The sequence below is a fragment of the Cucurbita maxima genome, unplaced genomic scaffold, assembly GCF_002738345.1.
Source record: "Cucurbita maxima cultivar Rimu unplaced genomic scaffold, Cmax_1.0 Cma_Scf00030, whole genome shotgun sequence".
In the NCBI taxonomy this organism is placed as follows: Eukaryota; Viridiplantae; Streptophyta; class Magnoliopsida; order Cucurbitales; family Cucurbitaceae; genus Cucurbita; species Cucurbita maxima.
Window position 1 is genome coordinate 1247700 of NW_019272046.1, and position 13500 is coordinate 1261199.

The 13500-nt window shown below is 38.4% G+C and overlaps 2 protein-coding genes and 1 long non-coding RNA gene across 3 annotated transcripts in view; 2 read left to right on the forward strand and 1 right to left on the reverse strand.

The window, feature by feature from the left end:
• Positions 1 to 4405: 4405 nt before the first annotated feature.
• LOC111466171 (heparanase-like protein 1) lies at positions 4406 to 6726 on the forward strand. The gene is made up of 10 exons (XM_023110752.1): positions 4406 to 4430; positions 4465 to 4586; positions 4670 to 4706; positions 4789 to 4975; positions 5058 to 5206; positions 5286 to 5522; positions 5614 to 5803; positions 5914 to 6039; positions 6207 to 6306; positions 6388 to 6726. The coding sequence occupies exons 1-10, from the start codon at positions 4406 to 4408 to the stop codon at positions 6724 to 6726; spliced, it is 1512 nt and encodes a 503-aa protein (XP_022966520.1).
• A 266-nt stretch (positions 6727 to 6992) lies between these two features.
• LOC111466142 lies at positions 6993 to 11261 on the reverse strand. The gene is made up of 4 exons (XR_002714319.1): positions 11020 to 11261; positions 9817 to 10074; positions 9023 to 9129; positions 6993 to 7007 (listed from the first exon to the last, which is right to left on the reverse strand). It is a non-coding gene; the product is annotated as an uncharacterized LOC111466142 (long non-coding RNA).
• Positions 11262 to 12633: 1372 nt separating this feature from the next.
• LOC111466172 (heparanase-like protein 1) overlaps positions 12634 to 13500 on the forward strand; it is a 1797-nt gene continuing 930 nt past the window's right edge. The window contains exons 1-4 of the mRNA XM_023110753.1: positions 12634 to 12849; positions 12933 to 12969; positions 13052 to 13238; positions 13320 to 13472. Of these exons, the coding sequence (XP_022966521.1) occupies positions 12634 to 12849; positions 12933 to 12969; positions 13052 to 13238; positions 13320 to 13472 (593 nt within the window). The remainder of the gene's footprint in view (positions 12850 to 12932; positions 12970 to 13051; positions 13239 to 13319; positions 13473 to 13500) is intronic.

A 13500-nucleotide genomic window follows, 5' to 3' on the forward strand; every position in this document is an offset into this window, starting at 1 on the left:
TTCTCGAATAAAGTGAAAACTGACGTCAATGTGTTTTGTACGAGCATGATGGACTTGATTTTTTGACAAGCAAATAGCGCTCCAGCTATCACAAAATACATCTATATGTCCCTGCAAAATACCCAAGTCTTTGATCAAACCATGCATCCAAATAGCTTCTTTAAAAGCTTCCGTTACTGCCATATACTCTGCTTCAGTGGTAGACAATGCAACAGTAAGCTGCAATGTTGAACGCCAACAAACAGGTCCACCAGCCATAGTAAATAAATATCCCGTAGTAGATCGTCGCTTATCTAAATCACCAGCATAATCAGAATCCACAAAACCAGCTACACGATTGTCAAGATTAAACATTTCTTGTTTTTGAAACTTAATACCAACATCAATAGTGTCAAGAATGTACCTAAGAATCCATTTTACAGCCTGTCAATGCTCTTTACCAGGATTATGCATATAACGACTCACCATGCTTACTGCGTGCGAAAGATCAGGTCGAGTACACACCATAGCATACATCAACACACCAACAACATTTGTATAAGGAATGTTCTTCATATACCTTTTGTCATCGTCAGAACTTGGACACATGGAAGCACTAAGCTTGAAATGAGGAGCAAGTGAAGTACTAACGGGTTTGGTTGAATCATTCAAACTAAATCTTGACAATACCTTGCGTAGATATTGAGACTGAGTCAACCAGACTGTACCTTTTTTCGATCTCGCTCTATCTTCATTCCAAGTATTTTCTTTGCATTGCCTAAGTCTTTCATTTCAAATGTTTTAGAAAACTCATCTTTGAGATTATCAATCTCCACCTGTCTCTTTGAAGCAATTAACATATCATCAACATATAAGAGCAAGTAAATAAACGATCCATCATCGAGACATCGATAATACACACAATGGTCAAATTGACTATGAGTATACATATGCTCTACCATGAAATGATCAAACCTTTTATACCATTGGCGAGGGGATTGCTTAAGCCCATACAAAGATTTCTTCAATCTGCATACTAAATGTTGCTGTCCAACTACTCGGAAACCAACTGGTTGCTCCATATATATTTCTTCTTCCAAATCTCCATGCAAAAAGGCAATTTTTACATCGAGTTGTGCAAGCTCAAGATTAAATTGAGCAACCAAAGCCAACAAAATTCGAATCGAAGAATGTTTTACCACAAGTGAGAAAATTTCATTGTAGCCTTTAGTCTCAAGTCGAGCCTTATAACGTATACCAAAAGGGTGTTCCTTTTTTGCAAAAACCCATTTACAACCAATTTCCTTCTTACCTTTTGGAAGTTGTACCAAATCCCAAGTTTGATTTATCTCCAATGATGCTATCTCCTGATTCACAGTCTCTTGCCAGTGTAAGCTATCCGGGCTCTGAATAGCATCTTTGTAACTGTTAGAAACTCCATCAATCAAAGAGAAAGCATATGCTATCGTGTCATCAAACCTTGCAGGTTTTCGAATTACCCTTCGTGGTATATTCTTGGCGATTGACTCAGGTTCCTCCACTCTTTCATTTACAAGGCTTTGCTCCTCAAGACTTTGCTCTTTCTGTTCTGAGACATCAAAGTTATTATTTACCTGATCAATAGGTTCTTCAGTAGGAGCAACCACATCAGGAGAGAACACCACCTTCTCCACCTGCTTCAATGCCTCGTCATTATTTTCAATTTTCTGCAAAACATTCCAGACTCATCGAATGTCTCGACTATTAACAATCTTACTTGTTTCTGGACACCATAACCTATAGCCCTTCACACCTTTGCTAAAGCCCATAAACTTGGCTTTTTTTGCTCTAGGATCCAGCTTTGAGTCTGTCACATGATAATAAGCAGGACACTCAAACACATGCAATTTATCATAATCACTAACAGAACTACCTGACCATACCTCAAGCGGAGTTCTCCCACCGTTTCCAGAAACAAGTAAACGATTCACCAAGTGAACTGCATAACTGAGAGCCTCAGCCCAAAATGCTTTACTCAATCCTGCTTGAGAGAATATGCATCGAACCTTCTCTGTTAATGTCTGGTTCATTCTCTCAGCAACTCCATTTTGTTGTGGCTTACCAAGAACAGTGAAGTGTCGAACGATCCCTTCATCTCGGCATACTTTAAGGAATGGATCATAAGTATATTCTCCCCCGTTGTCTGATCTCAGCCTTTTGATTTTCCTGTCCGTCTGATTCTCTACCATTTTCTTCCACTCTAGGAAGATTTGGAGAACCTCGTTTTTGTGCCTCATGGGATACATCCAAACTCTCTTCGAGTAGTCATCAATAAAGGTGACGAACCACCTCTTTCCTCCCAATGAGACATTCTTTGTGACACCCCATACATCAGTGTGAACATAATCCAAAATGCCCTTTGTTTGGTGTATAGCTGTACCAAACTTCACATTTTTTTGTTTACCAAATATACAATGTTCACAGAAATCAATTATTCCAGTTGTGGCACCCTTAAGGACTCCTTGGTTCACTAGTGTCTGAAGCGCCTTCTCACCAGCATGCCCGAGTCGCATGTGCCATAATTTCGATATGTCTTGTTCTTTTGAACTTGCCACAGCAGCATGCCCAATTATTGTGGTTCCGTTGAGGTAGTATATGCTACCTCTTCTAGTTCCTGTAATTGCCACCAAAGCTCCACGAGCTACTTTCAAATTCCCTCCTTCCAAAATGATGCGATAACCACTCGCATCCAAAATGCCAAGTGAGATCAAATTTTTCTTCAAGTCAGGGACATACCTCACCTCTTTGAGTTTTCTATAACCCCATCAAACATCTTGATTTGTACTGAGCCGATTCCCATTATCTTGCAAGTACTATCATTGCCCATATAGACAACTCCACCATTGAACTTTTTGAAGTCCAAAAACATCTCTTTGTTGGGACACATATGATAGGAGCACCCAGAATCAAGAATCCATTCACTGGTTTGGTTGACTGATAGGGAGATTGTCAAGGCATCATCTGTATCAGTGTCGTCATCTCTAACGACATTGGACTTCGACCCCTTCTCTTTTAAGATCGAACAATCCTTTTTCCAATGGCCTTTTTGTCGACAATATGCACACTCATTTTTATCAAGTTTTCTCCAATTGTCAGATCTACCTCTCGACTTTAATCGAGACTCTCCACATTCGTTCTTTTTCCAATTAGAACTTCTTCCATGAGCAGTGAGAACATTTGAGCTAGAGCTTTGATACGTCTTCTTTTCCTTTTTTCGCATCTCATTGTTTATTAAGGCATTTGAAACATCTTCAAAATCAATATTAGTGATTCCATGTAGTAGGGTCGTTACTAAAAACTCGTATGATTCCGGCAAAGAGTTTAATAACAACAACGCCTTGTCCTCGTCATCAATCTTAACATCAAGATTGAGCAAATCAGTGATGATTTTGTTAAAATCATTCAAATGCTCAGCCATTGAGATGCCTTCCTTGTAGTCAAAACGGAAGAGTTTCTTCTTCAAATAGAGTTTATTTTCCACACTCTTCTTCATATATTTCACTTCAAGCTTGTCCCATAATTCTTTCGCCATGGTAACCTTCATAAATGGATATTTCTGATCCTTGCCAAGACAGGATCGAATAATTCCACAGGATTGTCGATTTAATTTCGTCCATTCTGCTTCTGTCATGTCTTCAGGCATTTCCTCTTGGAGAGAAACATCGAGGTCTTGCATGACCAGCAAATCGCTAACTTCGCCTCGCCAAACACCAAAATTATTGGTTCCATCAAATTTCTCTACTTCGAGATTGAAACTCCACACTCTCGATCCACGTCGTGATGGTTCTGCCATTTGCAATAATTAATCTGGATGAAACTCAAAAACACAATTCTTGAAAATTGAATTTCAAGAGAATAAACACTATTGTGAGCACGTCTAATGGTCGATGAGGCCCAAGCTTTCACAATACCCCAAAATACCACAATAAGGCTTTGATACCACTTGTTGAGAGCCGAAAGCGGAACAAATGTACTCACAACACCAAAATCACTCAAGACATACAATATTGCACTCAAAAACTTAATTTTTCAACAGCAGAAAGAATAGCATTATATAGCTTCTGCTAAACCTAAAGATAAACTAACAAGCCTAAAAATATTAGCAAGACCTTGAGAATAGGTCTTGGTCCTAGAGAATAGGGCTTATGACAGTGTTTAACACTTATTATATCTCAATATCTCCGGACATCAAATCACAAACCAACCGTGACAGCTCGTCAAAATTATGATGAAGATCCTTTGATATCCTTACGTTTTATCAACAAAATTCTACATTTAGGCTCTTTAAATTGTTGGACAAGAGTTGATTCAATAATGGAAAACAAAATCGTATTGATTTTTGTTCGTTTAACTTTGGACATTCGTATAACAAAATCGTATTGCTACAATGGGTACAATTGTGGTTGAGTCTAGTGACTACTAGAGTCGAGTTGAGTCAAAACGTAGCCACAACAATAGCGGAAACTGATGAGAATTTCGTTTGTTTAACTTTGGACATTTGGCCCCACGACGAGTGTCGTTGGTCCAAACTTTGTGTTTGGGATGGTCATGCTTCTATGCTCAATTTGGTGAGAATCTTCGAAATCAAAACAAGAAGAAAATGCAACTCGTTGTATTTTATTAATCAACTCTTTCTTCTATTTTGTTCCAGGACTTAACTCTTCCTATCATGAACAAAGCCGTTCAAGGTTTGAGTATTACCAATGCATAAATGTTTCTTCTTTACGACATTCCGCTAAAAATCTAACCTAATTTGCCTTCTACCATTAGCTTTCAAGTCGGTAAGGATTAGAGTTGGAGGCACTTTACAAGACAAATTGATTTACAACGTTGGGGCTGGCTTCCAGGGAACCTGTCACCCATTTCAAGCAACCAAAGGTTCGTTGTTTGACTTCTCGGCGGGATGTTTGTACATGGAAAGGTGGGACGATTTGAACAACTTTTTCAACAATACCGGGTATGTTATTTTTCTTTTGTGTTTTTTTTCTTACTTTCTATTTTCCGCTCCTGTACTAAATATATATATTTTAATATAACAGGGCGATTGTGACTTTTGGCTTAAACGCTCTCTTGGGTAAGTACAAGACGCAAGGAATTCAATGGGAAGGAAATTGGAACTATAGCAATGCCGAGGCTCTTATTCAATACACGGTAGAGAATAATTATCAAATAAATTCATGGGAGTTTGGTAAGTTAAATCATTCCATCACTCTTGGTTGACGTAACAACTTTAGTTCATGCTCACTGAGGCGTATGCCACTACACAGGCAATGAACTGGCTGGAATTAATAGCATTGGTGCAAGTGTTACTGCTGCACAATATGCAAAAGACGTCATCAAGCTTCGAGAAATCATAGATCGTTTGTACAATAACTCCCAACAAAAACCTATGATTGTAGCACCTGGTGCATTCTTTGATGAGAAATGGTATGCGGAATTTCTTAGAAAAACTGGACCAGGAGTTGTCGACGTTCTCACTCATCATATATACAACATGGGTGCAGGTTTGGCTGCAATACTTACTACCATCCTTCATTATGTGTTTTATATATAAATTCTTACTACGAGTATTTAGAGTGTGTTTTTGGTTTGTAGGTGATGACCCCAAATTGGTTTATAGGTTCGTTAATTCAACGTATCTTTCTCAAGTATCGAACACATTTGAACATCTCGAGAGCGTGATTCAAAAGAATGCCCCTTGGGGTGCCGCTTGGGTTGGAGAAGCTGGTGGAGCTTATCAGGGTGGCAGTCCTCATATTTCTTATACATTTATCAATAGTTTTTGGTAATCAAATCTATTTAGACTTTTTTTCCCTCTATATTTGATTTGTCTCCACTTAAACATGAAGAAAAGAACAATGCTCGAGTACTTACAGAATGAATTGAATGCATTAGGTACTTGGATCAGCTCGGGATGGCTTCAATGTACAATACAAAAGTATATTGTCGACAGACTTTGATCGGTGGATTCTATGGTGTCATCAAATCCTCAACTTTACTTCCTACGCCAGATTACTATGGGTAAGATCGGTGGATTCTATGGTGTCATCAAATCCTCAACTTTACTTCCTACGCCAGATTACTATGGGTAACCCTTTCTAATTTATAAAAATTATATCACTTCTTCTCCCGTTTTCAAATCATCTAATCTTTAAACAAAGTTCGATATTTTCTTTTTTTTTTATTAGTGCACTTCTCTTTCATCGACTCATGGGACCCCGTGTTCTCAAAATTGACAATAATGTCTCTTCTGACCTTCGTAGCTATGCCCATTGCTCGAGAGGAAGAGTAAGAAGTTGCTTTTAGATTTATATAAATTAAAACTTTATTTGATACCATTTATTGATCCTAATTTATCATTTTATGTAGTCTGGTGTAACCTTGCTTTTCATCAATTTGAGCAATGCAACCGACTTTATAATTGACCTTGAAAACAACATCAACTTGAGTTCAGGTAAGAGAAACGCTTCAAAAGGTCAAAGAGTGAAAATAGATTCATCAAGAGAGGAATACCATTTGACTCCGAAAGATGGTCTAGTTAGAAGTTCCACGGTGCTTTTAAATGGAAATCCATTGGAGACTACCAAAGAGGGAGACATACCAAATCTTATACCTGTCTACCGTCAGAGCAACTCTTCTATACATATTGCTGGTTGGTCCATTGCTTTCATTGTCGTCCCTCACTTTGTAGCTCCAGCATGCAACTAATTTTGTTGCCGCTCATTTCTTTTAAGCCCACTCTTTTTGTGCTTTCAAATCCTCGAAGCAACTAATAATATTTTAGATGCAAAGTCCTGTAGTCTCAAAAATAATTTTTTAAAAGAAAAGACACAGTATTGAATGCATCTTGTATTTATGCACTTCTCAATTTGATGACTGAAAAGTACTCAGGGACGCCTCAAAAATTGCACTCCCTTGATTATGGGCTTGTGCAGGCAAACGACGAATAAGTTGCAGGAACATGTCAAGTAGTCGGTCGGAGAACGCGTCTGAATCAACCAAGGACATGTATCGTGTTAGGTTGTGGAGTCTACTACGGATTATTTATAGGTTACTCCAGTGCTTATACATAGTAAGGCTATATAAATGACATATGCAATAAATGGTCAAGTATAGTAAAGGGTCATAAATAGTAAACAATATTTATAGTAAATGTATGGTAAAACTATATATATATATATAGACGATAGTTAATATATAGTAGATGACTATATTGGATAAAGTTATATAAATTAAACTAAACCATATACATACTCTTTAGGCAGTGATTTAAAGATATATTTATGCGTTATATGTCTTCACTTGTACTCTACATACTGGAAGTCATCACTATAAACCTCTATTCAATATTCTTCCCTATCTTGTTCGTTGTATTCATCTAGATCGAGTGTATGTTGTTGTGCAATCCTAACATATCGTCCTACTTCTTGATAAACGTGTCAGACAATCTGTGGAAACGAGTCACCCAGACCCAACCCGATTCAAGCCCCATTCTGTCGACCCGCGGTCAAACCCAACAACCCGTGACTGACTCGAGTTGCCCCTAATCGTTTCTTAAGCTCCACGTGTTGCTTCCACATAATTTGAGGGTATGTTGCATTTGCTGGGTTTCGAAGTGGGGTTCTGCCCGCACACTGACTGTGCATGGAGCCTTGCCCGTTTCGTTGGCGCATGCGGCCCATGGAGTCCCTATTTTTTGTCAGTTTGTCAGTTTTTTTTATCTCGATTTCGATACTAACCCTAAATTTAATGTGAATTAGGTTCCCTTAGAGAAATTTTGATATTTTTGGACATCTCCCTGGCAAGAAATTGTACTTGGGATGACACGCGATAGACTTGTAAGTAACCACATGGACTTCTAAGTAGTGCTTGAAGGGATCACTTTGATTTGCTTGCATGCTAGTAAAACAAACCCTACGGTTAGCTCGGTATGACCTGTACATTGGAATATTGGCGAACTGTGTGACTTTATGCTCTTCTATTTGGATATTGGTGAACTGAACCTCACATTTTGCATTATTCGTTTTTATACTGCTTGCACATTGTCATACTAGATTGGAGGATGAGATATTTTGTATTTGCACTTCAGGTGCTTTGTTGATGTTATTGCCCCGTTTAGCATGTGTGTAATTACTTGCATGATTGATTGTACATCATCTCCAAGTGATTGAATGTTTAATTCTCCTTGTAGAGGACTAGTGGTAGAAACGACCTAAGACTAGAGTTTGTTTCTAGTTCGACTAGTCTACGACCTAGGACGGAATGCCTTCAATGGATGAACGCTATGGAATTGTGAGAGATGATCAGTGGGTGAGACCACGTGCTCCCAATCGTTCCAGCTCAGAATGTTGAAATCGCGTAATCCTAATGACGTTGAACTACGTCAACACTGTCAAACTACCCTAGAGACCTAGACGTTCAATACAACTGGTACATATAGAGGGTAGCGCCCCCGACCTTGCAATAGACCAAGAATGCTGAGAAACAAGGACAAGCTTCAGGGATTTCTGTAACGTTGACATAAAATTATCGAATACGAAATCTTTCTGTAACAGCTCAAGTCCACCGCTAACAGATATTGTCTGCTTTGGCCTCTTACGTATTGTTGTCAGCCTCACGATTTTAAAACGTATCTGTTAGGAAGAGGTTTCTACACTCTTATAAGAAATGTTTCGTTCCCCCTCTTCAACCGATGTGGGATCTCACACTTTCGCTCTTTGTATCGAATCTCCTCATCTTAGCTTAGTGAAAGAGTGCTAAACCCATAGCAAAAAACAATGCATTTTAAACGTATACAAACCCGAGCTCAGACCACCTGTTCTACATCAACATATATGCTTATATCATTTAACATAAGCATTCAGCGTTGAATTCCCACTTTACAGATTGTAATGCTATATTCTCCCACAAAAACGGACCCTTCTACGTCAATTAAATGCAAAGTAAGCGGATAATTAATCAATCAAATATCGACTTCTCAATAGTTGGATGAATGACTACTTACACTTAATTCATCAACATCAACGACGGGTATTTCTCCGATATTTCGCAGTAGAACGGAGCAATCATCTTGCAAGGACCACACCATGTCGCACTGAAGTTCGCAATCACCTGTTGATGCATAATCTCGATTATGAAAGTAATTCAGCAAAAAAAAAATTGTAACATCCCAAGCCTACCGCTAACAGATATTGTCCTCTTCGAGCTTTTCTCTTCAAGGTTTTTAAAACGCGTCTGTTAGATAGCGGTTTCCACACCTTTATAAGGAATTCTTCGTTCCCTCTCCAGCCAACGTGGGATCTCACAATCCACCCCCTTGGGGGTCCAGCATCCTCACCGGCACACCACCTGAAACCTTGCTCTAATACCATTTATAACAGCTCAAGTCCACTGCTAGCACATAGTCCTCTTTGGGCTTTCCCTTCAAGGGCTCCCCTCAATATTTTTAAAACATGTATGTTAGGTAGAGGTTTCCACACCCTTATAAGGAATGCTTCATTCCCCTCTCCAACCAATGTGGGATCTCACAATCCACCCCCTTGGGGGCCAGCGTCCTCACCGGTTCACCACCCGAAACTTGACCCTGATTCTGTTTATAACAGCCCAAGTCCACCGCTAGCACATAGTCCTTATTGGGCTTTCCTTTCAAGGGCTTCCCCTCAAGGTTTCTATGACGTGTCTATTAAGTAGAGGTTTCCACACCCTTATAAGGAATGTTTCGTTCCTCTCTCCAACCGACACAAAAATAAAGAAAAAAAAAATCACTCAATAACCGAACAACTCAAATAAAAATCTTACGATCTTGCCATCCGAACGGGCTTCTTCGAGCTTTTGGTCCCAAGCTATTTTGGTTGTGATGAGATGCACATTTGCGGCACCAAACTCAACATGATGCTAAGACTCCTCATCTTTGATATCAGGCTGGGCACAGTGAACACAATAATTTCCCAGTTGGATCATAAAACATGCATCAAGCCAGAAAGACTTACTAAAGCAAAGTCCCATTTGACGGTCGACGTGCAAAATTTCCAAGTGTCCAATGAATCACAAGGTAGGCTGAAACAAGCAAAAATTCAGTATAACAATCTGATATCAAGGGAAGAACACATGACATATAATATAACTCCTATGCTACTGCACATGTTTCCAATCCACAGAAGGGTCATAAATTCATGGAAAGTGACATCAAAGTCAACTAAGAAATAGACCAGGGCAATGACTATATGACCTTGTCATCCAAACTCAAGCCCATCGCTAGCCGATATTATCTTTTTTGGGCTTTCCCTTCAAGGACTTCTCTCAAGATTTTAAGACGTGTCAGCTAGGGAGAGGTTTCCATACCCTCATAAGGAATGTTTTGTTCCCTTCTCCAACTGAAGTGGGATCTCGCAATTCCCCCCTTGGAGCCTAACGTCCTCACTGGCACACCGCTCGGCGTTTGACTCTGATACCATTTGTAACAGCCCAAACCCACTGCTAGCAAATATTGTCTTCTTTGGGCTTCCCCTTTCGGGCTTCTCCTCAAAGTTTTTAAAAAACGTCTACTATGGAGAGGGTTTAACCCTACTCCGACCAATGCCCCATACCATTCGGTGTATGTCTCTAATACCATTTGTAATAGTCCAAGCAATATGGTCCATTTTGGACTTTCCCTTCAAGGGCTTCTCCTCCAGGGTTTAAAACTAGTCCAAGCAATAGTACTAGGAATGTTTCGTTCCCCTCTCCAACTCACTCAGCAGCGTGGGATCTCACAATTCGTAAACCAATAAAAATGCGATTCCCTAAGGAAAGAAAAAGGGAGCTGCAGCAGAAAGGAATCGAATAAAATCATGGGTAGAACACTTATCAACTTTTCCCCAATTCTAAGTTCCACAACAGACAGACAGAAAACAAAAATGAAAAAAAACCCAGTAACCCATCTCATCAGATTCATAAACAAACAAGCGAACAACAATTCAAACAGAGCGGAGCAGAATCCCATTAAAGAACACAGAGAATTACCCTCAAGAACACCCGGGTTGGAGCCTCGAGTCAATTCAGCAGCCCGCGGAGGATGATCCGAGCAAGGAGCGAACAAAAAACCCACACGGGGTTCGTGGAAAACCCTTCTTCTGGTAATCGATTTAGAAGAAAGGCTAAGGAAATTCAGAAAAGGGTCAAATCGGAGGGGATAAAGGACTGAACCCCCTAAGCCGTGGGTTAAGGACGATGAGAAAAGGACCGATCTGTCTCTCACTCTCTTGGATTTTGACTCAGACGCATAATGGAGACTTGGAATTTTCATATGAAAATGGTTAGAAACTTCATACAAATTAACATATTCTTTTAAGCATACTTTTGTTTAGCTAATGGTTGAAGTTATTTGACATCAATTTTGTCTAAGTTTTGAAGTCTCAATTCTATAGAAAAGTAAATGGCTATATCCATAAAATATTAATGTCGATTAATATTTCTAAAAAATTTATACCACAAAAGTAATTAAAATTAATAAATGTGCATACTTCAATAGTGAAACCTCGAGAAATAAGTTGAAAGGAACTTGTTTGTCTTCCACTGTTTCTAAGAGCGAAAACTTTTAGCACGTGTTTCTTAAAATAAATTTCAAAGGATCACCCAACATAGAATTGCTCCAACCTAAATGTGCTTAACTTCGAAATTCATATGATTGAGTCAACGAAAAGGAAGTTTCACCTTGTTGGTATAGGTTGCAACTTCGATTCTTTTAAACCTTTCTCAACCATCATATTATCACGATCACTCTTGTTTGAATGTGATCTTAGTTCATTCACGTACTCATTTTTCATTCAGGCGTCTCACAGTGAAGTGGAACACTAATAATTGTCGAGGACTCGAGCTTAGGAGAGACTGAAAGAGGCGTGACTACGAACATTTTTTGTTTTAGGGTTCCGTTTATGGTTATATTTTTTTTTAACCTCAAGAAATTTGGTTAAGTTTCCATTTAACATAAAAATAAAATAATAATTATGATAATTGAAAACAGTTTCTTAAACAAAAAACGTCAAAAAAATTCTAAAAAAAAATTAATTCCACAATAAAAAAAAATACAATTAATTATTAAAGCTATAAAAGTCAACAAATTGAAGCCAACATGAGAGACCCTTGTGTTTTAATGCATTTTATAAATTAATTTAGAACTTTTTTTTTTTTTTAATTTCTTCAATAAATAACTTGAAACCCATTAATATTAGGAGAGGTAAACTTAATTGTTTACTGTTACATTTAACAAAAAAAAAACCAAGTTATAATGGCATGATCTCGAGTATATATAAACTCCTCTCCTCGAATTTGTATTCACCGCTCTTTCCTTTCCTTTCTAAACTTGATTTTGAAAGTTCGGATTTCTCTATTTAGGGTTTCGGGATCATTTTTTTGTTCTATCATTTCAACAGCGTCAAAGACACCAAGTTTGGCACACTGCCGAATAATATAAAGGTAACATCAGTACCATATTTTTGTATTCTCCCGACATCAAATCACAAACCAACCGTGACAGCCCGTCAAAATTTTGATGAATATCCTTTGATATCCTTTCGTTTTATCAACAAAATTCTACATTTAGACTCTTTCAATTGTTGGACAGGAGTTGATTCAATAATGGAAAACAAAATCGTATTGATTTTTGTTCTTGCCTTCATCCCGACCATTCTGGGTCGTAATGCTACAACGGGTACAATTGTGGTTGATGCAACCACAACAATAGCGGAAACTGATGAGAATTTCGTTTGTTTTACTTTGGACATTTGGCCCCATGACGAGTGTCGTTGGTCCAAACTTTGTGTTTGGGATGGTCATGCTTCTATGCTCAATTTGGTGAGAATCTTCGAAATCAAAACAAGAAGAAAATGCAACTCGTTGTATTTTATTAATCAACTCTTTCTTCTATTTTGTTCCAGGACTTAACTCTTCCTATCATGAACAAAGCCGTTCAAGGTTTGAGTATTACTAATGCATAAATGTTTCTTCTTTACGACATTCCGCTAAAAATCTAACCTAATTTGCCTTCTACCATTAGCTTTCAAGTCGGTAAGGATTAGAGTTGGAGGCACTTTACAAGACAAATTGATTTACAACGTTGGGGCTGGCTTCCAGGGAACCTGTCACCCATTTCAAGCAACCAAAGGTTCGTTGTTTGACTTCTCGGTGGGATGTTTGTACATGGAAAGGTGGGACGATTTGAACAACTTTTTCAACAATACCGGGTATGTTATTTTTCTTTTGTGTTTTTTTCTTACTTTCTATTTTCCGCTCCTGTACTAAATATATATATTTTAATATAACAGGGCGATTGTGACTTTTGGCTTAAACGCTCTCTTGGGTAAGTACAAGACGCAAGGAATTCAATGGGAAGGAAATTGGAACTATAGCAATGCCGAGGCTCTTATTCAATACACGGTAGAGAATAATTATCAAATAAATTCATGGGAGTTTGGTAAGTTAAATCATTCCATCACTCTTGGTTGA